This window comes from Macaca nemestrina, chromosome 7, assembly GCF_043159975.1.
Source record: "Macaca nemestrina isolate mMacNem1 chromosome 7, mMacNem.hap1, whole genome shotgun sequence".
Taxonomy (NCBI): Eukaryota; Metazoa; Chordata; class Mammalia; order Primates; family Cercopithecidae; genus Macaca; species Macaca nemestrina.
In genome coordinates this window covers 83,845,152-83,867,403 of record NC_092131.1, presented here as the reverse complement: position 1 = coordinate 83,867,403, position 22,252 = coordinate 83,845,152, and the positions used below count along the sequence as shown (strand labels likewise).

General features: G+C 50.7%; 1 protein-coding gene and 1 long non-coding RNA gene across 9 annotated transcripts in view; one reads left to right on the top strand and one right to left on the bottom strand.

Moving 5' to 3' along the window:
- The window catches only part of LOC105477875 (uncharacterized), a 19,613-nt gene extending 5,926 nt beyond the window's left edge, over positions 1–13,687 (bottom strand). Inside the window, exons 1-4 of one of the 3 annotated variants that reach the window (XR_011625984.1) lie at positions 13,574–13,687; positions 13,163–13,301; positions 10,359–10,473; positions 9,278–9,375 (exon numbers count right to left, since the gene is read on the bottom strand). This is a non-coding gene — a long non-coding RNA (uncharacterized lncRNA). Of the gene's footprint in view, positions 1–9,277; positions 9,376–10,358; positions 10,474–11,012; positions 11,194–13,162; positions 13,302–13,573 lie in introns of those variants that run through there. The other 2 variants (XR_011625983.1, XR_011625985.1) reach the window with 2 other exon arrangements.
- LOC105477874 (nuclear factor of activated T cells 4) lies at positions 11,974–22,252 on the top strand. Of its 6 annotated transcripts, none has more exons than XM_011734750.3 (10): positions 11,974–12,357; positions 13,423–14,518; positions 16,342–16,504; positions 17,074–17,273; positions 17,600–17,772; positions 18,231–18,371; positions 19,536–19,591; positions 19,850–19,976; positions 20,169–20,429; positions 21,835–22,252. In XM_011734750.3, exons 1-10 carry the CDS (start codon positions 12,258–12,260, stop codon positions 21,900–21,902), a joined length of 2,385 nt encoding a protein of 794 aa, XP_011733052.1. In that variant the 5' UTR covers positions 11,974–12,257; the 3' UTR covers positions 21,903–22,252. The 6 variants fall into 6 exon arrangements, with proteins under 6 accessions (XP_011733052.1, XP_011733048.1, XP_011733053.1 ...); XM_011734746.3 differs by having other exon boundaries at positions 11,976–12,357; positions 20,169–20,750; XM_011734751.2 differs by lacking the exon at positions 11,974–12,357 and adding an exon at positions 12,673–13,292.

Sequence of the window (22,252 nt, the reverse complement as noted above, 5' to 3'; positions counted from 1 at the left end):
TATGTTGCCCAGGCTAGTCTTGAACTCCTGGGCTCAAATGATCCTCCCACTTCAGCCTCACAAAGTGCTAGGATTACAGGCATGCACCAGCATACCTGGCCTGCCGGATTCTTTAATGGCACAAGGCCTAAAATGGGCAGTGGTGGGGGAACCACTCTCGAGTCCCCTGTGGAAGCAGTTATTCCTTGAATTGTAAAATCTCTAGAGAGTCATAGGGATTAGAAGCAAAACTGTGGAGATTGGGTCAGTGAGAGCATTTGTAGAGATGAGACCACCTCTTGTGTATTCCTTTCCTATTGCTGCTGTAACAAATAACCACAAACTTAGTGGCTTAAAACAACACAAATATATTATCTTACAGTTCTGTAGGACAGAAGTTCAACACTGGCCTCACTGGGCCTCACAGGCATTGACAGGGCTGTGTTCCTTCTGGAGGCTTTAGGCGAGAATCTGTTTCCTTGTCTTTCCAGCTCTTAGAAGCCACCCAGATTCCTTGGCTCATGGCCTCTTTCTAGATTTTCAAAGCCAACAACTCTGCATCTCTCTGTGACTTTTTTTTCCCACAGACACAGCTCCCCCTGACTCTCTTCTGTTGCCTCCCATTCACTATCTTTTTTTTGGAGATGGAGTCTCCAGGCTGTAGCGCAGTGGCACGGTCTCTGCTCACTGCAGCTTCTGCCTCCCAGGTTCAAGCGATTCTCTTGCCTCAGACTCCCAAGTAGCTGGGACTACAGGCACGCATCACCACGCCTGGTTAATTTTTGTATTTTGGGTAGAGATGGGGTTTCACTATGTTTCCCAGGCTGGTCTTGATCTCCTGACCTCAAATGATTCACCTGCCTCAGCCTCCCAAAGGGCTGGGATTATAGGTGTGAGCCACCGTCCCCAGTCTATCTTTTTTTTTTTTTTTTTTTTTTAAGAGATGAAGTCATGCTATGTTGACTGGGCTGGTCTTGAACTCCTGGTCCCAAGCAATTCTCCTGCCCTGACCTCCTGAGTAGTTGGGATTACAGACAGGAGCACTCAGTTTCCCCTTGTACTTTTTAGGACACTTGTGATTATATTAGGCCCATCCAGATAATTCAAGATAATCTCCCATCTCAAGGCCCTTAACTTAATTACATCTACAAAGTTCCTTTTGCCATGTAAGATGACATTTTTTTTTTTTTTTTTTTTTTTGAGACGGAGTCTTGCTCTGTCACCCAGGCTGGAGTGCAGTGGCCGGATCTCAGCTCACTGCAAGCTCCGCCCCCCGGGTTCCCGCCATTCTCCTGCCTCAGCCTCCCCAGTAGCTGGGACTACAGGCGCCCGCCACCTCGCCCGGCTAGTTTTTTGTATTTTTTAGTAGAGACGGGGTTTCACCATGTTAGCCAGGATGGTCTCGATCTCCCGACCTCGTGATCCACCCGTCTCGGCCTCCCAAAGTGCTGGGATTACAGGCTTGAGCCACCGCGCCCGGCCAAGATGACATATTTATAGGTTTTTGGGGAATAAAACATGAATATCTAATAATTGGGGGTTGGGGTGGGCCATTGTTTTGTCTGCCAAATCTTATTTCTTAGAACCACGTATTCTGGCATTGGTTAAACAATCATATATATTAGTCACTAGATGAAAGTGCAATGCACATTTAACCTTGGTATAGTATCTCCCTGATGGTAAATTAAATGATTACTCAATTTTGCCACTTTATAGGTAGGACTGTGTGCACCAAAATGTCAGAGGATGTATGGGGCATTTGGAATTGGATATGGGGAAAAGATTGAGCTTTTGCCCAATGAGACTCCTTCCACATTCCATCAAGGAAAGCTAGATGAGATCCCGAAGGACCAGGTAGCACTTCCTATAGAACACTTTAAAGATGATGAGGAATGTGGGATTCTAGGGTTGAATTTTTGTTTCCAATGGCATTGGAGAGCTAAAGGTGAGAGAATAAAAATATTAAACAAAGAATATCCACCTCAAAGCCCAGAAGAAAATAAAGCACCATTGCCTGGCATCCTTCTCTCTGCAGATATCAGCCAAAAACTGAATTCAGAAATTGATCTTATACTCAGTTCCAGCATTTTGGGATGCTGAGGCAGGAGGAACACTTGAGGTCAGGAGTTTGAGACCAGCCTGGCCAACACGGCGAAACCCCATCTCTATTAAAAATACAAAATTCAGCCGGGCATGGTGGCAGGTGCCTGTAGCCCCAGCTACTCAGGAGGCTGAGGCAGGAGGATCACTTGAACCCAGGAGGCAGAGGCTGCAGTGAGCCGAGATCGTACCACTGCACTCCAGCCCGGATGACACAGCCAGACTCCGTCTCAAAAAAAAAAAAAAGAAAAAGAAATTGATCTTGCAAGTTTCTGAATTGCAGTGAAGTTTACAACCTCACCAGTTTTTTGCAGTGAAGGTAAGAATAATGATCTGGCGCCAGGCGCGGGGCTCACGCCTGTAATCCCAGCACTTTGGGAGGCCGAGGCGGGTGGATCACAAGGTCAGGAGTTCAAGACCAGCCTGGCCAAGAGGTGAAACCCCGTCTCTCCTGAAAATACAAAAAATTAGCCGGGCATGGTGGTGGGCACCTGTAATCCCAGCTACTTGGGAAGCTGAGGCAGAGAATTGCTTGAACCCGGGAGGCAGAGGTTACAGTGAGCCGAGATCGTGCCACTGCGCTCCAGCCTGGGCAACAGAGTGAGACAATAAACATAGTCCCTGTTGAAACAATTTTCACTGTTTTCTTCTTGCAGAGGAGAGAGCAAAATCTGCTTTGCTATTATAGCTCAATTCCTTAGGCTCATCCTCTGACTAGGATGAAGTAGAAGGTACGAAGCAAAAACATCAAAATAAACAGGAATGATGCCCAGAACGAGTGGGAATTTTCTAAGGCAAAGTCTGGAGACTTCTATATGACCATGAACATGAATGTACGAGGTCATGAATCTAATTGGATCATGGATTTTATCCAAAAAGACAGAACATAATTTTAGAGTGGACCAAATTAATTACACTGATGGTCTACAATGCAATGTATATTTCAAGTGCTTGGCCCACAGCAAAGCTCAACATCTGCCCTTTTAAAAGTCTCAATGGGGCCAGGTGTGGTGGCTCACACTTGTAATCCCAGCACTTTAGGAGGCCGAGGAGGGCGGATCACTTGAGGTCAGGAGTTCGAGACCAGCCTGGCCAAAATGGCAAAACCTCAACTCTACTAAAAATAAAAAAATTGGCTGGGCGTGGTGGCACACACCTGTAATCCCAGCAACTTGGGAGACTGAGGCAGGAAAATCGTTTGAACCTGCGAGGCAGAGGTTGCGGTGAGCCAAGATCGCACCAACGTACTCCAGCCTGGGCCACAGAGTGAGACTCCATCTCCAAAATAATTAAATAAATAAATAAATAATAAAAATAAAAAAACTCAATGGTCTTGCCTTTTGCCTGATGATCCAGGAGAAGCATAGTTATTGTTGACACTAAGACCTAAGAGAAAAAGTGTCCCTGATCACAGAGCGAGCACTCTGAGTAGTTGCCATAGATAATGATAAACAACATCTTTAAAATAGAATAACAGCGAATCTCACAGAGCTGATTCTTTTTAACTTTGAAAAGAACTTGCTTTGTTCTGTGTAATACATAATGAGGGTAATTACTTAGTAGGTCAAGAATATCCTGTAGTACATGTAACAAGCCTGCACATGTATTTCCTAAATCTAAAATAAACATTAAAATTATTAAAAAGAAGAAGAAGAAAAAAGAATATCCTATAGTAGAAGAAAGAGACAAGAGAAAACACTGGTAACTGGAATCTATGGGTAATCCCCAAACCCCATTTATCTAGTTTGCAGAGGCTGCTAGTTGAGTCCAACAACCTTTCTCCCCATCTTCCTTAGTAATAGAACCTGTCATTTTTTAGCCAGACATATGTTCACTTGGAATAAATACATTTTCTAGCCTCTATTGCAGCTATATGTGGCCATGTGACTAACTTCTGGCCAATTGATAGTAAATATAAATGGTGTGTGGGGGAAGAGAGTTTGCATTTTTCTGCTTTTTCTCTGCTTGTTCGTTTAAACAAGGATGTGAGGGCTGCACCGTAAGTGGTCATCTCCCATGCAGTGGGATGCTAAGGATGGTGCAGCAGTAAGACAGGAGGAGCCTGGGGGCCTGTTGGTTGTGGAGCCACCATCCTAGGACTTGAGTGCTGAGCTACAGAGCCTTTACATGAATGAGAACAAAACTACCTCATTTAAGCCACTGAAATTTCAGGTTTTTATCTCATTACCTAGCCAAGTCTATTCTAATGGATGCATCTAGTTATTTCAACACCATCTCTTATCAACTTTTCAATCAGTCAATCATGATCTTTATCAATCTTTGTATCCCAGAGCCTAGCATGGTGTATGGCACATAATAGATGTTCAATAAATGTCAGAGACTGAATATACAAATGGAAAATGGCCATATATAAAAACAGAATCCTGACCCACAATCTGCCGCAATTAGTCCAAGAAACTAACCCATTATCTATCTTTACCAGCCCAGGAAGCCAGCTGACTAAAAGTCATGCCTGTAATCCCTGCCCCTTCAGGGCAGATCACCTGAAGTCAGGAGTTCGAGGCCAGCCTGGCAACATGGTGAAACCCCGACTCTACTAAAAATACAAAAAATTAGCCAGGAGTGGTGGCATGCACCTGTAGTCCCAGCTACTCAGGAGGCTGAAACAGGAGAATTGCTTGAACCCAGGAGGCGGAGGTTGCAGTGAGCCAAGATTGTGCCACTGCAATCCAGCCTGGGTGACAAAGCAAGACTCTGTCTCAAAAAAAAAAAAAAAAAAAAGTCAGACTTGTGAAAAATCAGATCACTATCTCTAGCAACCAGCCCAGGAATCCAAACAATAACCCTTTCAAAAACCTGCTAGAAACAGCCAGGACTTGATTAACAACAGATAGCCATGCATCCCTAACCCATCATGTATGATGCATCACTTCTAATATTTTTTTCTTTACTCCATTTTGCGGATGAAATGATGCTCCACTTCTAGTTAGGCCACCCATGGCTTCCCCATGCCACAGCCTCCACTCAGGGAATACCCGAAGCCTTCCCTTTGTCCACTATAAAGCTTTCCTGCTCCTCTGCATGCTTTTGAGTCGCTGCCAAAATGCAAGTGATGGTGGCTGACTCACTTTTGATAGAGAGCTCTGAATAAATAATATTTGCCTGTTTTCATTGGTTAGCTTTCATTTATTTCCACAAGTATTTGCTAATTAGATCAATCAAAAAGTAAAGATGTAGGTAGAGAAATAAGACAAGGTACCTTTCATTAGAGAATTTACACTCTAGTTGGGTACTCAGACATTAAATAAGTACACAGTTATTTATTTGTTTGTTTGTTTTGAGACAGAGGCTCACTCTGTTACCCAGGCTGGAGTGCAATGGCGTGACCTCAGCTCACTGTAACCTCTGCCTCCTGGGCTCAAGTGATCACCTGCCTCAACTTCCCAAGTAGCTGGGACTACATGTGTGCACCACCACGCCTGGCTAATTTTTATATTTTTTGTAGAGATGGAGTTTCGCCACGTTGCCCAGGCTGGTCTCAAACTCCTGGGCTCAAGTGATCTGCCTGTCTCAGGCTACCAAAGTTCTGGGATTACAGGTGTGAGCCACCGTGCTCAGCCTATGCAGTTATCGTATTATAATTGGGATGTGTGTTATGAAGATCTGAGATGGTAGTTGAGATACAGAGATGAGTAAAAGGTAGTCAGGCAAAGGGGGTTGTGTAGAAAGAGAGATCTGAGCAGGAAAAACAGCATCTGCTAAGTAATGGAAGCAGGAAGAACTTGGTACCTACCAGGAACTGAAAAAGCCCAGTACCATGCAAAGGCTGTGCATCAGGTCCTGCTGACTAGTTCCCTAGAACCACTCTGGTTCTCATTCGTCCTGAAGCCCGACTGATTCTCCTTTTCTTTGGTTCTGTGAGGTCTGCCTTCATAATATTCCTCTTTTGCTTAAGTTACAAGAAGTCAGTTTGTGTTGCTTCCAAGCAAATATCTCCTGTTGATAGAATTGCTCTGTTGCATCTCTTGACTTATTTTTGTTAAACTCTTTTATTATCATAAAACTTTTCATGTGTTTATGTCTTGTCTCTCAATTAGATAGTATGTATCTTAATGGAGCCACTAAATTTTGGGGGTGATTTGTTATACAGCACTTGTTCACACTTGAGTTCCAGGATCTATGTGATAAGATCTAGATTTTTGAGCCTGAGTTTGGTACCACAATGGGATGAGGCTTCAGGGTCTCGTAGGGTGGGTATGAGTATGGGAGGAATGTGAACTGTTCTGACCAGAGGGCAGACTGTGATAGATGGTGTTTTCCAAAGATGGTCACAAGTGTATACCCCATTCTCCATGCTCTTCTTATAGTATATCTGATACTGCTTCCACCTGGAGGTGGGAGTGTATGTTCTCACCCCTCCATTCTGGCCAGGGGCTGTGACTGTCTGACCAATGGAGTCCAGCTATATGACTTTCAAGGCTAGGTCATAAAAAGGAGGTAGATTCTGCTTGGAGCTCTCTCTCTTTCTGTTGATACTTGCCATGTTGTGAGGAAGCCCAAGCCTCATGGAGCAGTCATGTGTACATGGTACAGCCAGTTGCCCTAGCCGAAGTCTCAGTCAACAGCATCAACTGCTAGACATGGTGATACTAGCTCCCAGCCTTCAAGTTCTCCACCAGACATTGCTGAGCAGATAGAAGCCTTGCTCACTGCACCGTCTGTATTTTTCACTCAGAGAAACCATGAGAGACAATGATCATTGTGGTTTAAAACTATAAAGTTTTGGAAGTGATATGTTACGAAGTAATAAATAATACATTATGTGATAATTTGGAATGTTTGTGTTTAAAATATTTCAACTGAGACACTTGAAAGCTATTAGCTTCAATCCTGGAGAAACAAAGACTCATTGCAATTTCTGAAATTTATTGTGAAATGGGGCTTTTATGAATCTCATCAATCTTATCCTTAGGTTTAAGATTTTTTTCCCCTAAGGCCAGGCACAGTGGCTCACACATGTAATCCCAGCACTTTGGGAGGCTGAAGCCAGAGGATTGCTTGAGGCCAGAGTTCAAGACAGCCTGGGCAGTACAGGGAGACTGACTCAACAAAAATTAAGACACGCCTGTAGTCCTAGTTTCTCAAAAGGCTGAGGCAGGAGGATCACTTGAGCCTAGGAGTTCAAGATTACAGTGAGCTATAATTGTGTCACTGCACTCCAACCTGGGCCACAGAACAAGATGTTGTCTCAAAATATATATATATATATTTTTTTTTTTCTAGAAATTTATATATCTGCTACTTCATGGGAAAAAATTTTCGAAATTAAAATTAGCTTTCAGCCATAAAAAGGAATAAAGTACTGATACATAAAACAATATGGATGAACCTTGGAAACATTATGCTAAGTGAAAGAAGCCAGACACAAAAGGCCACATATTGTATAATTCCACTTACATGAAATGTCGAGAACAGGCAAATCCAGAGAGACAGAAAGTAGATTTGTGGTTTTTAGGGGCTGGAGGAAAGGGAGAATGCAGAGTGACTACTAACTAATAGGTATAAGATTTCCTTTTGGGATGATGAAAATGTCTTAGAATTAGATATGGTGATGATTGCACAACTTGTGAATATACTAAAACCCACTGAATTGTACACTTAAGAGTCAATTTTATGGTATGTGAAAGGTATCTCGGTAAAAATTAAAATTACTAAGTTTTCTTTGATCAACTAGGAGTGAGAGAGATCCACAAATCTGTCTATACGGTCTACTGAAGATATATACATGAAGATCTTTTTTTGTGAGTCTTGCTCTGTCTCCCAGGTGGGAGTGCTGTGGTGCAATCTCAGTTAACTGCAACCTCCACCACCCAGGCTCAAGCAATTCTTGTGTCTCAACCTCCTTAGTAGCTGAAATTTCAGGCATGTGCCACCATGCCTAGCTAATTTTTTGTATTTTTAGTAGAGACAAGGTTTCACCATGTTGGCCAGGCTGGTCTTGAACTCCTGGCCTCAAGTTGATCTGCCCTTGGCCTCCCAAAATGCTAAAGATCAATTTTGATAAGGTCATCGACAACTTTGTAAAAGTTAAGACTCAAAACAGAATTTGTAATGTTATTTTTCATCCCTGTGATCAAACAATATAAGATACGTCTTTCCTTTTTTAAAAACAAAAAGTTGGCTGGGCTCATTGGCTCACACCTGTAATCCCAGCACTTTGGGAGGCCGAGGCGAGTGGATCACTTGAAGTCAGGAGTTTGAAACTAGCCTGGACAACATGCTGAAACCCTATCTCTACTAAAAATACAAAAATTAGCCGGGCGTGGGATTATAGATGCTTTAATCCCAGCTACTTGGGAGGCTGAGGCAGGAGAATCACTTGAACCTGGGAGGCAGAGGTTGCAGTGAGCCGAGATCATGCCACTGCACTCCAGCCTGGGCAACAAAGCCAAACTCCATCTCAAAAAAAATCCCCAAAAGTATGTTAATATATTTGAAATTATTAACCCATTGCTTTTCTCTTTCTTTACTGTGTGTGCATATGTGTATATACACACAGTAATTTTGTGTGTGTGTGTATATATATATACTGTGTATACATATATACTCTATATACACACTGTGTATATACTGTGTATACATATATACTGTATGACTGTATATATATACACACACGGTGTATACTTTATATATATGTATATCTGTGTATACATATATACAGATGTACAGATATATATGTATACATATACATATATATGTAGTGTATCTGTGTATATGCTATACAGTATAGTATGTAGCATATTTGTGGCTATGACCTCAGGCCATCCACATGCCTCGGCCTCCCAAAGTGCTGGGATTACAGGGGTGAGCCACTGTGCCTGGCCTTTTAAAATTATTTTTAGTAGAGACAAGGCTGGCCTCTTCTCTTCTATTACATTCTCTATGGCTCCACAGACGGTCTCAGTAGGATAATATTCCAGTTGCTCAGAGTGGTGACCTGTTCTGTAGCACACCCTTGGATTGGCTTTTCTTCTTTCCAGTTTCACTTTTTCCATTCTTCTCTTTCTGTTCCTTGTGATTGATTTTCACTATAAACTACCTACATCCTGTTCTTGTCTCAGGCTCTACTTACGGGAGGAGCCAAGCCTAAGACAGATTCCTGTGTAAAATGTGATGGAATGAATTAGTAAACTTGACAAGGACCTGGCAAGCCTGGGTTCCAAATCAACTCTGTTACCTGATTTGTAAAAGTCACTTTATCTACTGAAGAGGTGGGCATTTTCATCATTATTTTCAGGTGGTACTATGGGAAAGGATCTTCAAACCGTTTGATAACTGGAAAAAAAAAAGCAAGAAAAATGTTTGTTACGCGCATAAAAAGAGCATGTGTGTGTGTGTGTACATGTTAATAAAGGCATAGAAAATGGTGGACCATCACGGTTTACTACATATTTTTGTATAGCTTGGATTGTTTACAAGAAGAATGCATATTAGTTAGCTTTATTTAGACCTCTGGGGAAAAAGAGAAGACTGCATCTTGTGTAATTAAAAAAAGAAATAAATAACGTCCACCTCCAAGGCAGTTGAATGATGCTTGTTAAAGTGCAGAGCAGAAGCCACCAACCAAGGTAAGAAAGCCGAGCTGTGCTCCCGTATGTGCGCTAGGAGGCAGCGGAGCTAAGACCGAGGCCAGGCGGCGCAAGAAACCGCGAACCGAGGAAGGGCGGCTGGGTCTTTGTGGTCGCCAGGGGGCAGAAGTGCAGGGCAACCTAACTGCAACTACCCGCTGTTGCCCAGGCTCCAACACCAGGCCGAACATTTCAGAAGTCATAAGTTCCATCTCTCTGCCGCAGCCGAGACAGATTGGAGGGTTTTCAGAGTCAAGGGGATGCTCCCCGCCCCCCGCCTCAGAGAAGCTTGGCACTCTGAGCAATCTCAACCACTCTCCCCTCTACGCCTTCCTTCCCTACCCCCAACACCCATGGAGGGGAAATTGAGTCACTGGGAGGAGAGGCCAGAGTCATCAGGGGAACCAGGGCCGACGCCAGCCCTCAGGGCCTTCCAGATGCTAGGAGGAGGAGGGTTCTCCAGGAAAACAAAGGGGGGTGAGAGGGGAAGGCGGTTGACTGGGCAGGAGCTGAGCCAGACACATGGAGAAACGCTGCCCAGGATCAAAGGAAATATGACATTTGAAAAGAATGTGCGCGTCTGCATGTGCTGTGCGGGCAGTGAGGGGGCCCGGGGAGGGGCAGAGTCTGGGGGAACAGGGGCTGGGTCTCGGGGTCTCTATCCCTGCCTTTCTCGCCTCCGCTTCCCACCTCCCTTGTCCTCTTAGGTACAGGCTGGTTGATGGGTCGAGGTGTTCCTTGTCCTCCCTCCCCGTGTGTTTCTCCTTCCTTTATTTCCGAGATGAAGCTGGAAGGGAAGTGTAACCTGAGGAGACCAACCAAAGGAAAAAAAAAAAAAAAAAAAAAGAAGAAGAAAATCAAACCAGGCCGCCTCCCGCTCGGCCTCGGAACATTCTTCTCTCCCCGCCGGCCTGGCCTCTTCTCCCCGCCCCTCCTGTGTTGCGGCCCTGGGCTCGGAGCCGGGGCAGCTCCGCACGTCACTGGGGTCCCCGGGGGTTGGGGGGGTCCCCTGGGCGGGCCCGAGGGAGGACCGAGGGGAGGAAGGGAAGCCGCCTCGGCAGCAGCAGAGCTCCGGCCCGTCGGGCGAGCCCTCCCTTCTTTCCCCAGTCCCGTAGAGCCTGTTTCTCATTAGAGTAACGGGCGCGGTCCCCGCCCGGCTTCTGAGTGTTTGTAAACGTCTGACCCGGGGCCGTAGCTTAACCGTTTTGTTGCTGGGATGGGGCGGGGTTGGGGGTGCGGCCCTGAACCGGAGGGATTTAGAGACTGGAGACGCTGCGGCCTCTCAGAGAGGTTTGAAACTGTGTGGGAGAAAATGATAACCACCCTCCCATCCCTCCTACCCACCAGCCTTGCCAGTATCTCCCACCGAGTCACGAATCTCCTAACTCCCTCTCACACAACCCAGGCCTCTCCAAGCCTGACTTTCCCGGAAACTCCAGTCCGGGTCTTCCTTCCTCCTCCAGCCCAGGTGACAGGTGTCCAGCCCCGGGCGGGGGCAGCGGGGGAGGGGGGAGCCCACAGGGTCCCGAGGTTTCAGGCCCCTAGTAAACCTGGCAAGGATTTTTAGAAGAGCCGGAGTGGGATGCTATCGGGTCACAGATTCATTCCAAACTACAGTTCTAGGCAGGAGGGAACCAACTTCCCGTGGAGGCCAATTCATGGCCCCTCTGGGTGGCTGGGACAAGGGCAGTGGCAAAGCCTGGCCTGGATCTACGCCCATCAAGGGCTGTGGGCCTAGGGACAGTTCTCAAAGACTCTTTGGCTCGGACTGCTCCCAGAGGCATCCAGGCTGGCTAAGGGTTCTTCATCTTTGGTGGTCGTTGAGGAATGGCTAATGGAGGCACTGATTCGGCAGGGCAAAAGACTTCCAGAAGGCCCGGGCAAAGTAGCCCCAGGCAAGGGACCTGGAAGAATAGCCTTTTCCTCTTCCGAGCAGCTCGGTGCCACTCTGCCCCAGGACCCTCCTGGCGCCAGGCTTGGAGGGAAAGGGGAGGATAAGTGGTTCCGCCTTGCTAGGTGCTATCTACACAGTCTTCAGAACTTAAAAAAGGGTCTTCCGTGGGCTCTCTACCCTGGGGGCCCAGGATGTGGCCCCTTTAAAGCTCTCGGACCCAGAACCTTGAACTGAGACTATGGGAGGTGGGGGCTGGGCTCCCTGAGGGAAATGATTGTCACAACGGCGGACCAATAGGCAACATTAGTATCACTCTTGAAGGACCGTTTTCCAATTCAGTTTTTTTTTTTTTTTTTTTTTTTGAGGGGGAGGGACTGAAGAGAAGACAGAGGGAGGGAGGGTGGGGGAGGACGAGGGGCGCGTGGTTTTCCCATCTCATCCCTGGAGGAGGGGCTGGAGCATCCCCGGCAGCCAATCAGGGACAGGCTGGGGGGGGCCGCTTTGAAGAAGTTTGGGGGAAAAAAGTTTGGAAAAGTTTCTATAATAACGAGGGGGCTTCTGGAGGGAGGCGGCAGCGACGGAGGAGGGGGCTTCTCAGAGAAAGGGAGGGAGGGAGCCACCCGGGTGAAGATACAGCAGCCTCCTGAGCTCCCCCCTCCCACCCAGGCCGGGACCTGGGGGCTCCTGCCGGATCCATGGGGGCGGCCAGCTGCGAGGATGAGGAGCTGGAATTTAAGCTGGTGTTCGGGGAGGAAAAGGAGGCCCCCCCGCTGGGCGCGGGGGGATTGGGGGAAGGTTAGTCCGGGGCTGGGAAGGGGTCTTGGGGTCAGTGAGAGGAGGGCCGGGGATCCTGAGTCTGGGGAATTTAAGGCAGCGAGCCTAGGGTGGGGGGTGAGGGAGTCAGAGGTCGAAGGGAGTCGGGGGAGCTTGTTGGCCTGCGGAAGTGAGGCTGGGGGCCCGGGCACCACTTTCTCCTTTTTAGGTCGTGACTGGGGTGGGGGTGGGGGTGCTGTTGGCTGTGCGCCGCCTCCCGGCTGGGCCGCCTGTCACTGAACTGGGGGGCGGGCGGGAACGGCGGCCCCAAGAGCACCAGGCGCCGCCGGGGAAAGGGGAGGTTCGGCGCTGGAGCTGGCGGCTGGCAGCCCGAGCCCTGGCCCGGCCGACTGGACGCCCGGGGCTGGGGGCGCTGTCAGGCCTCGCCGGGGCGCCCCTCCCCCTCCCCCGTCTGGCCGCAATGAGAGGCAGATGGCGGGGACCGAGCCGGGGGCGGCGGCTGCCGCTCGCACGAATCCGCGCTGCCCGCTGCCCCCCTTCCCCCGGCTGGGCCCGGCACGCATCACCCCCTCGGCTGCACCTCCGCCCCCGATGGCGGGGAGAGAAGGAGGAGCCACCTCCCCTCGTCACCACAGCCCTGACGCCCCCCTCCCCTCTGGCCACGGTTGCGATGGCAACTGGGGCTCCTGCCAGCGCCGTTTGGGGGTTTGGGAACCGCTGCTAATTGGGTTCATGTGTGAGTCGCCCCCAGTCCAGCCCAGTGCCTCAAGAAACACGCCTCCAGGCCCAGCCCCAGCTCCAGCCCCTCTGGACCCACCTCTCTCACCTTAAGACCCACCAGATCGGGTACCCTCGGTCCCAGGATCCAGGGGCCAGTGGGCAAAGTCCTGGCATGCCTGCTTCAATCTCCTCCATCTTCCCAGGTCCAACTCTGCTTTTGTCTTGTGGCTCAGAAGGTCTCCTTGCTGAGGGGCAGGGAGCATAGGAGGACTTGGGGCCTGGGGGCCTGGCCACTTAAGGAACCTAGCCATCTCACCTGCTTCTCTCTTTCCCCCTCTCCCTCTGCTCCTCTTCCCATTTTGACAGAACTGGACTCAGAGGATGCCCCGCCATGCTGCCGTCTGGCCTTGGGAGAGCCCCCTCCCTATGGCGCTGCACCTATCGGTATTCCCCGACCTCCACCCCCTCGACCTGGCATGCATTCGCCACCGCCGCGCCCAGCCCCCTCACCTGGTACCTGGGAGAGCCAGCCCGCCCGGTCGGTGAGGCTGGGAGGACCAGGAGGGGGTGCTGGGGGTGCTGGGGGTGGCCGTGTTCTCGAGTGTCCCAGCATCCGCATCACCTCCATCTCTCCCACGCCGGAGCCGCCGGCGGCGCTGGAGGACAACCCTGATACCTGGGGGGACGGCTCTCCTAGAGATTACCCCCCACCAGAAGGCTTTGGGGGCTACCGAGAGGCAGGGGGCCAGGGTGGGGGGGCCTTCTTCAGCCCAAGCCCTGGCAGCAGCAGCCTGTCCTCGTGGAGCTTCTTCTCCGATGCCTCTGACGAGGCAGCCCTGTATGCAGCCTGCGACGAGGTGGAGTCTGAGCTAAATGAGGCGGCCTCCCGCTTTGGCCTGGGCTCCCCGCTGCCCTCGCCCAGGGCCTCCCCTCGGCCATGGACCCCCGAAGATCCCTGGAGCCTGTATGGTCCAAGCCCCGGAGGCCGAGGGCCAGAGGATAACTGGCTACTCCTCAGTGCTCCTGGGCCCACCCCAGCCTCCCCCCGACCTGCCTCTCCATGTGGCAAGCGGCGCTATTCCAGCTCGGGAACCCCATCTTCAGCCTCTCCAGCTCTGTCCCGCCGTGGCAGCCTGGGGGAAGAGGGGTCTGAGCCACCTCCACCACCCCCATTGCCTCTGGCCCGGGATCCTGGCTCCCCTGGTCCCTTTGACTATGTGGGGGCCCCACCAGCTGAGAGCATCCCTCAGAAGACACGGCGGACTTCCAGCGAGCAGGCGGTGGCTCTGCCTCGGTCTGAGGAGCCTGCCCCATGCAATGGGAAGCTGCCCTTGGGAGCAGAGGAGTCTGTGGCTCCTCCAGGAGGTCCCCGGAAGGAGGTGGCTGGCATGGACTACCTGGCAGTGCCCTCCCCACTCGCTTGGTCCAAGGCCCGGATTGGGGGACACAGCCCTATCTTCAGGTGAGGGTTGCGCCTGGCACCACCGCTCTCTCCAGCCATTCCACTAGGGGAGCAGGAGGGTCAAGGGAGGGATTTTAAGACATTAGTTTCATGCCCCCTGAATTTCAAAAGAGAATCTGCAACCAGCTTAGCAGCTGCCAACTACCTGGTTTTAAAGAGAATTAGAAAAAAAGTGCACCTCTTGATGATTTACAAAAGGGCAACAGTTCCTTGTGGGCCAATTAGAAAAAGCCCCTCTACCCTCCCACCCCCAGCTATTGTAGGAGGATCAACTAGGTTAAGGAGGTGTTCCTGTAGCCTATAGAGTGCTCCCAAGACCCAGCTCTGCACTGGCATGTGGCTGAGTGTGGAACTTGGGCTGGATTTCAGCCTTCCACTCTGGCCCTTTCAATAGGTGCCAGACCTAAGCAGATTTCCACTCTGTTGCAGGAAATTCCCTTTCTCCATTCCTCAATTTCTAGAGCCTGACCTAGCGGCTTAAAAGTATAGCTGCTAACTTGAATAAAATAGCAGATATTTGCAAGTCAAATAATTCATATTAAAACTTGCAGTTCTATTCCTTCCACTCTCAGAGAATCTTGCCCATTTCAATAATCCTAAATCTTGAGCTGGTTCTGTCCAGAAACGTTTCTAGGGGAAAGAAACGTTAACACTGGGACCCCTGGGTTTCCCATAGGGCAAAGTTTCTCAACCTCAGCTCTATTAATTCAGCACTACTATTTTGAGCAGGATAATTCTTTGTTGTGTGGGGGTGTACTGGACATTATAGGATGGTTTAGCAGCATCCCTGGCCTCTACCCATTAGATACTAGTAGCACCCACTCCCCCAGTTGGGAAAACCAAAAATGTCTTCAGACATTGCCAAATATCTGGGCAATTACTTGGGGGGCAATTACCAGTTGAGATCCACTGTCCTAGGGTATCGGGGAGCACAATACAGGATAAGTTGTCCCATCTGAAACCCTTAGCTCCCTGGAACTCCACCTATCAAGCCCCAACTAGTGGAAAGAGAGCTGGCTTGGGAGCAGAATGTACTCAGTCCTAGGTCTGTCAGTAGCTGCTGGCTTCGGTTTCTTTTCTTTTTTTTTTTTTTCTTTGAGACAGTGTCTTGCTCTGTCACCAAGACTGGAGTGCAGTGGTGTGATCTCAGCCTCGACCTCCTGGGCTCAAGTGATCCTCCTGCCTCAGCAGGAGTAGCTGGGACTACAGGAGCACCAACACGCCCGGCTACTTTTTGCATTTTTTGTAGAGACGGGGTTTCACTATGTTGCCCAGGCTGGTCTCAAACTCCTGGGCTCAAACCATCTTCACAGTGCCCCCACCCCTGCCTTGACTTCCCAAAGTGCTGGGATTATAGGTGTGAGCCAATGTGCCTCAATTTTTTAATTTGTAAAACAAAGGGTTCCTATCTGAGTCCTTTTCTGGTCTGAAGCAGCAATTCTTTGTTCTTTCCATCCAGGTCTAGGGATTGAGATGGGCTTGAGATTTCTCGGTATCCAAGTGAAGCCTTCCCACCCCAACCCCTGGGCTCAGAGCTGGGAAGAAGGGAGTTTTAGGCCTGTTGTCACCTTTCACACTTCAAGGGGCTCTGTCCCCTATTTCCCCTTGCTTCTGGACTTTTGGATTTCTTCATTTCTTTGTCCTTTTTATAGTTTTAAAAAAATTCTTTTTTTCCCTTTTTTTCACAAATGTTGATGTAATTCTTTATTTCTTCTGTGCTTTCTTTTCTCTCAGACCCACACCCCCTCCTCCCTCACAGATCCAGTGTGGGCCTGACTGGGGTCTGAGGCTGCACATGATCAATGCTCTTCTCTTCCACCCAGGACCTCTGCCCTACCCCCACTGGACTGGCCTCTGCCCAGCCAATATGAGCAGCTGGAGCTGAGGATCGAGGTACAGCCTAGAGCCCACCACCGGGCCCACTATGAGACAGAAGGCAGCCGTGGAGCTGTCAAAGCTGCCCCTGGCGGTCACCCCGTAGTCAAGGTAAAGGACAGAGAGCAGGCCTGATATCCTTTCTCCTCTCCCAGATGGGTTCCAGCTATGCAGACACATGGCACTGCCCTTTCCCACACTCCCTCTCAGTTCTGACCCTGCAGGCAGCCTGGGGGAGGGGCTGGAGTTGGGGGAGGAGGGGTGCAAGGACCCGGATATACTTTCTACTCCTCTGTCCTTCCACCCCCACTCAGCTCATCCCATGGGACACCAGCCTCATGTCTACTCTGGAAAATGGTGGCCTGCCAGATATGGGGGAGGGTTTAGGCTGAGGCCAAAAGTCACTGGGAGTTAAGTTTTCTCTATATTGAGTTGGGCCAGTCTCTTTGGAGGCTCTTCTGCCTTTGCCCAGCCCACTTTGGGCTTTATTCCAAGAAAAACACTGTGAACTCCAGGCCATGTTTTCTCCACAACGGGTGCCCAGTTCCCCAAGGGATTCCCTTGCAGGATATCCTTTATCTTTCACCATTCTCATCCCATGGTGGACTGAAAATCTAGGGATGAATAAAGGGTGAGGTGGTAGGGATTTCAATGAAGTGGCCCCTCTCTCCCTCTGCCAGCTCCTAGGCTACAGTGAGAAGCCACTGACCCTACAGATGTTCATCGGCACTGCAGATGAAAGGAACCTGCGGCCTCATGCCTTCTATCAGGTGCACCGTATCACAGGCAAGATGGTGGCCACAGCCAGCTATGAAGCCGTAGTCAGTGGCACCAAGGTGTTGGAGATGACTCTGCTGCCTGAGAACAACATGGCAGCCAAGTAAGTCCCATGCAACTTCCCCTCAGTCTGCAGGCTTTATACTAGCTTTCTCCATTGGGCCTATGCTAGCCCACTTCTTCCTTTTCCAAGAAGAGGTAGACCTTATTCCTAGGAGCTGGCTTCAGGCCTACCCACCATCTGGAAGAGGACTTTTGGGGATGCGGGGGTACCCCAGTGAGGCCGTCTGTGGGTTAGAAAATAACCTCCTAGGCACTCATCGAAAGTCATTCAGGGCTTTGGATGGAGGGCGGGAACTTCCCTCTTTAGGGATGTATCACCATTCTGGCTTCAGCTAGGAGGGCTTGCCATCCATCCTTTGCCTCCAGCATTGACTGTGCGGGAATCTTGAAGCTTCGGAATTCAGACATTGAGCTTCGGAAGGGTGAGACGGACATCGGGCGCAAAAACACACGTGTGCGACTGGTGTTCCGGGTACACGTGCCCCAGGGCGGCGGGAAGGTCGTCTCGGTACAGGCAGCGTCGGTGCCCATCGAGTGCTGTGAGCAAAGAGGCCCTGGGCCATCTCTCTGTCTCTTGCAACTCTTGTCTGTGTGTGTGTGTCTGTCTGCCCATTCCCTCTGTAGCGTCCTGTGCCCTGTCTGTCCTGAGTAGCTCTATAGAGGACTCAGGCTTTATTTCTATGCTAGTTTGCCCCTGCCACAGACTCTGTCTCTGGGGTGGCCCAGAGTGACCCTGGACCCTATCTGTTCCTGGGGTGCCCTGTACCCTTGTTTGGGAAACTCCCTGGTCTACTCTGTTTAACCCTCTCTCTGCTCTGGGAGTGGCCCCTTACATGGTGTGTGTGACTCCATGGATATTACTGGTTTATTTGTGTGTCTACTGCTGAGGAGGGCTCCCTCAGAACCCTGTGGCAGTTTTTCCAAAGTGGGTGGGGGTAGAGGAGGCCACCTCTCCATGCCCAGCCCAGACAGTCCTCTTCCTTGCACTGCTCTGCAGCCCAGCGCTCAGCTCAGGAGCTGCCCCAGGTGGAGGCCTACAGCCCTAGTGCCTGCTCTGTGAGAGGAGGCGAGGAACTAGTACTGACTGGCTCCAACTTCCTGCCAGACTCCAAGGTGGTGTTCATTGAGAGGGGTCCTGGTGAGTACCTGCTGCAGAGGGGAGGGCAGGCAGGGAGAGCTTGGGAGTGGCAGGTGAAATATCTCTGGCATTGTCACTAAACTAGCCAGTGGAGCCTCAGTTTTTTTTATTTGTAAAATGGGACAGAGACTACCCTTTCTATTATACTGTCTGCTTTCCATGTGGGATGCGTATGACAACAATCTAAAATATTGAGCATGCTGAACAAATGGAAGCGATGCACATTCTGTCTATTAAAGAGGAGGCTCCTTCGAGATAATTTATCCCATGTAGATAGGCTCCCCGCTGGGCCTCTCTTGAGTTATGGGCAGTGATTAACAGAGCCTGTTAGGTGCCCTGAGATGGAGCTGCAGGAGTGGAGGAAGGGAAGACTGAGGGTTCGAGTTGCCAGCACCAACCTGAGGCCTTTGCCCTCTCCAAACACTGCTCACCAAAAGCCTCAGTCCCTATATCCTAATTTTTTTTTTTTTTTTTTTTTTTTGTAGCAGGGTCTCACTTTGTCACCCAGGGGAGTGCAGTGATGCAATCACGGCTCACTGCAGCCTCAACCTCCTGGACTCAAGCAATCCTCCAAAAATATTTTGTGTAGAGATAGTGTCTCCCCATGTTGCCCAGGCTGGTCTCAAACTCCTGGACTCAAGTGATCTTTCCACCTTGGCCTCCCAAGGTGGGAGTGGTGGGTGGTGGGATTTATAGGCATGAGCCACTACATCTGGCCCCTATATCCAAATTTAGCATCCTAGGACCATGTCAGAGCTTCTCTAGAGATTCTGGGTCATGATACTTGAGGGTCTCATTGCCTTCTGTCAAGCTAGGACCCTTTCCTACCTTTAGTCTTCCTTTTTGGCATTATCATGGGAGAGGATGTTTGGAGTTGGGTGGGAGAGCTCAAGAGTTGCTTCCGTTACTGACTCCCTCTGGTTTCTGGGCTGGTCCTGCCATTTCCCTTGGTCTCAGTTTGCTTCCCTGTACCTTGAGGACAGTTTAAAACCCTACCTCTTCCACTCACATTAAGTTAACACGCAGTGGGCTCCTCTGTGTGTCAGATCTTCTAGGGCCTTCTGAATTTGGCCTTGGCTCTAACAGGAGGGGAAATGGCAGAGAACTAGGGCAGGGGGCAGGGGCGCTGGAGTTGGGCTGCAGCTCTCTGTTCCCTCTGGACAGATGGGAAGCTGCAATGGGAGGAGGAGGCCACGGTGAACCGACTGCAGAGCAATGAGGTACCAGTGTCACTAGGATACCTCCCGGGGGTCGGGGTGGGAGAAGGCAGGGGATTCTCAGCTGGGTCCTCTTGCTCATGGGAGTGGACTTTTCTGGAGAAGGTAGACTGGCCATTCTGTAAGCAGGTGCATCTCTAGGGAATGAACTTTGCATCTTAGGAAATGGAGAAAACTAGGAGGTGGAGTCTGGGTCCCTGGAAAGGCTGGGCTAAGCCCAGATGCCTGAGGGCTCCCTGCCTCATTTTTACTCTTCCCTAGGTGACGCTGACCCTGACTGTCCCTGAGTACAGCAACAAGAGGGTGTCCCGGCCAGTTCAGGTCTACTTTTATGTCTCCAATGGGCGGAGGAAACGCAGTCCTACCCAGAGTTTCAAGTTTCTGCCTGGTGCGCTCTGGGACAGCCTATGGTGGGGGTATAGGGATATGGGGAGCTGGAGCAGGGGCAGAGGGAAGCAGTGTCCATCATGAGGGGCCAAGGGGTGAATGGAACCTGGGAGGAGCAGGCACCTGGAAGGTGTGCAGTGTGGAGACTACCAGACCTCTCACCAGCATGTCCTCCCACTTCTTGTCTTCCCAGTGATCTGCAAAGAGGAGCCTCTACCAGACTCATCTCTGCGGGGCTTCCCTTCAGCATCGGCACCCCCCTTTGGCACTGACATGGACTTCTCACCACCCAGGCCCCCCTACCCCTCCTTTCCCCATGAAGACCCTGCTTACGAAACTCCTTACCTATCAGAAGGCTTCGGCTATGGCATGCCCCCTCTGTACCCCCAGACGGGGCCCCCACCATCCTACAGACCGGGCCTGCGGATGTTCCCTGAGACTAGGGGTACCACAGGTTGTGCCCAACCACCTCCAGTCTCCTTCCTTCCCCGCCCCTTCCCTAGTGACCCCTATGGAGGGCGGGGCTCCTCTTTTCCCCTGGGGCTGCCATTCTCTCCTCCAGCCCCCTTTCGGCCTCCTCTTCCTGCATCCCCACCGCTTGAAGTCCCCTTCCCTTCCCAGAGTGATGTGCATCCCCTACCTGCTGAGGGATACAATAAGGTAGGGCCAGGCTATGGCCCTGGGGAGGGGGCTCCGGAGCAGGAGAAATCCAGGGGTGGCTACAGCAGCGGCTTCCGAGACAGTGTCCCTATCCAGGGTATCACGCTGGAGGAAGGTGGGTGTGGGACTGGGGGCTGTGAGTATGAGTGTGTGCAAGAGATTGCTGTGCATGTTTGCTGAGGGCTGGAGCTGGGCTTTTCAGAGATTGGGCATCCCTGGTCTCTCAGGGCCAGTTAGAGGTTCCCAGGTGGCATGTTCTTGATTCCTATGGCTGCCTGAATCCAATTAACTGAATTCTGAAGGGTGCATGGGGTAACTGTCTCAGCCTTTCTTTTTTTTTTTTTTTTTTTTTTTTTTTTGAGACGGAGTCTCGCTCTGCTGCCCAGGCTGGAGTGCAGTGGCCGGATCTCAGCTCACTGCAAGCTCCGCCTCCCGGGTTCACGCCATTCTCCTGCCTCAGCCTCCCGAGTAGCTGGGACTACAGGCGCCGCCACCTCGCCCGGCTAGTTTTTTGTATTTTTTAAAGTAGAGACGGGGTTTCACCGTGTCAGCCAGGATGGTCTCGATCTCCTGACCTCGTGATCCGCCCGTCTCGGCCTCCCAAAGTGCTGGGATTACAGGCTTGAGCCACCGCGCCCGGCCCTGTCTCAGCCTTTCTTCTGCCTCTGCCTCTGCCCTCTGCTCCAAATCATAAAATCTTAGAGCTAGAAGCACTTTCAAGATCATTCTATCCAGCTCACTCAATTTGCAAGTTCAGGCACTGAGTTCCAGAGAGGGATGGTAGCTTGCTGAGGTCCCAGTCAAACACACTTGCATTGCCTCAGCTTTCCCCTAAACACGGTGTCTGTGATCAGGGTTGGTGAGGAGGAGCTTTCCTGTTTTGCCTCTCCTTCCTCCCGTTGGCTATACCCATCTCTGGCCCTGCTGATACCGATTCCCCTGACATTTCAGGCTAAGCCAGCAGGAAAGGGCTAGGACAGGCACCTGGGAGCCCACATGGAGGGAGTTGGGCAAGATTTGATTCGGAGCAGGTGTCAAGACATGTTGGGGAAACTGAGGCCCAGTGGAAGAGAAGCCAGTAGAGAAGGAATCTAGAGGCCTCCTAGATTAAGGCCTGCCTGGAATGGATTGGGGGTGGGTCTTTGGAAAAGGAGGGGACCCACCTCTAGCCCAGTCTCTCAACTGCCCCTCCTTTACAGTGAGTGAGATCATTGGCCGAGACCTGAGTGGCTTCCCAGCACCTCCTGGAGACGAGCCTCCTGCTTGAACCACCTGAACTGTCATCACACGGCAACCCCAGCCCCAGCCTCAGCCCTGCCCCCTTTCCCTCCTTCCTGGAGTGGTGGCTACAGAAGCTTGGGGCCAATCCTGGCTCCTCTTTCCCCAGCTTCTGTTTATCTCACTGTCTTCCCTCCCCTCCCCCAGCTGAGGTGTGGCCCCCAGGCCTGGTGCTGCCTTGGAGGGCTGGGGGAAGTAGCTGTGGAGGAGGGAGGAGGGTGGAGACTGAGGCTAGGTGCCAGAATGGACTGGAGTGAAGGCATGTCTAGAGTGTGGGCAGGCTGTTGTGCTGGGAAGCTGGGGACACGTTGATGGTAATAAACTGCTCAATGACCAGTG

Bases quoted from the DNA above. Each gene is read 5' to 3' on its own strand.
- LOC105477874 (XM_011734746.3), top strand. From the start codon at position 12,258: ATGGGGGCGGCCAGCTGCGAGGATGAGGAGCTGGAATTTAAGCTGGTG. The intron at 12,358-13,422 runs GTTAGTCCGGGG...CCATTTTGACAG, and splicing joins CGCGGGGGGATTGGGGGAAG to AACTGGACTCAGAGGATGCC. The intron at 14,519-16,341 runs GTGAGGGTTGCG...TCTTCCACCCAG, and splicing joins GGACACAGCCCTATCTTCAG to GACCTCTGCCCTACCCCCAC.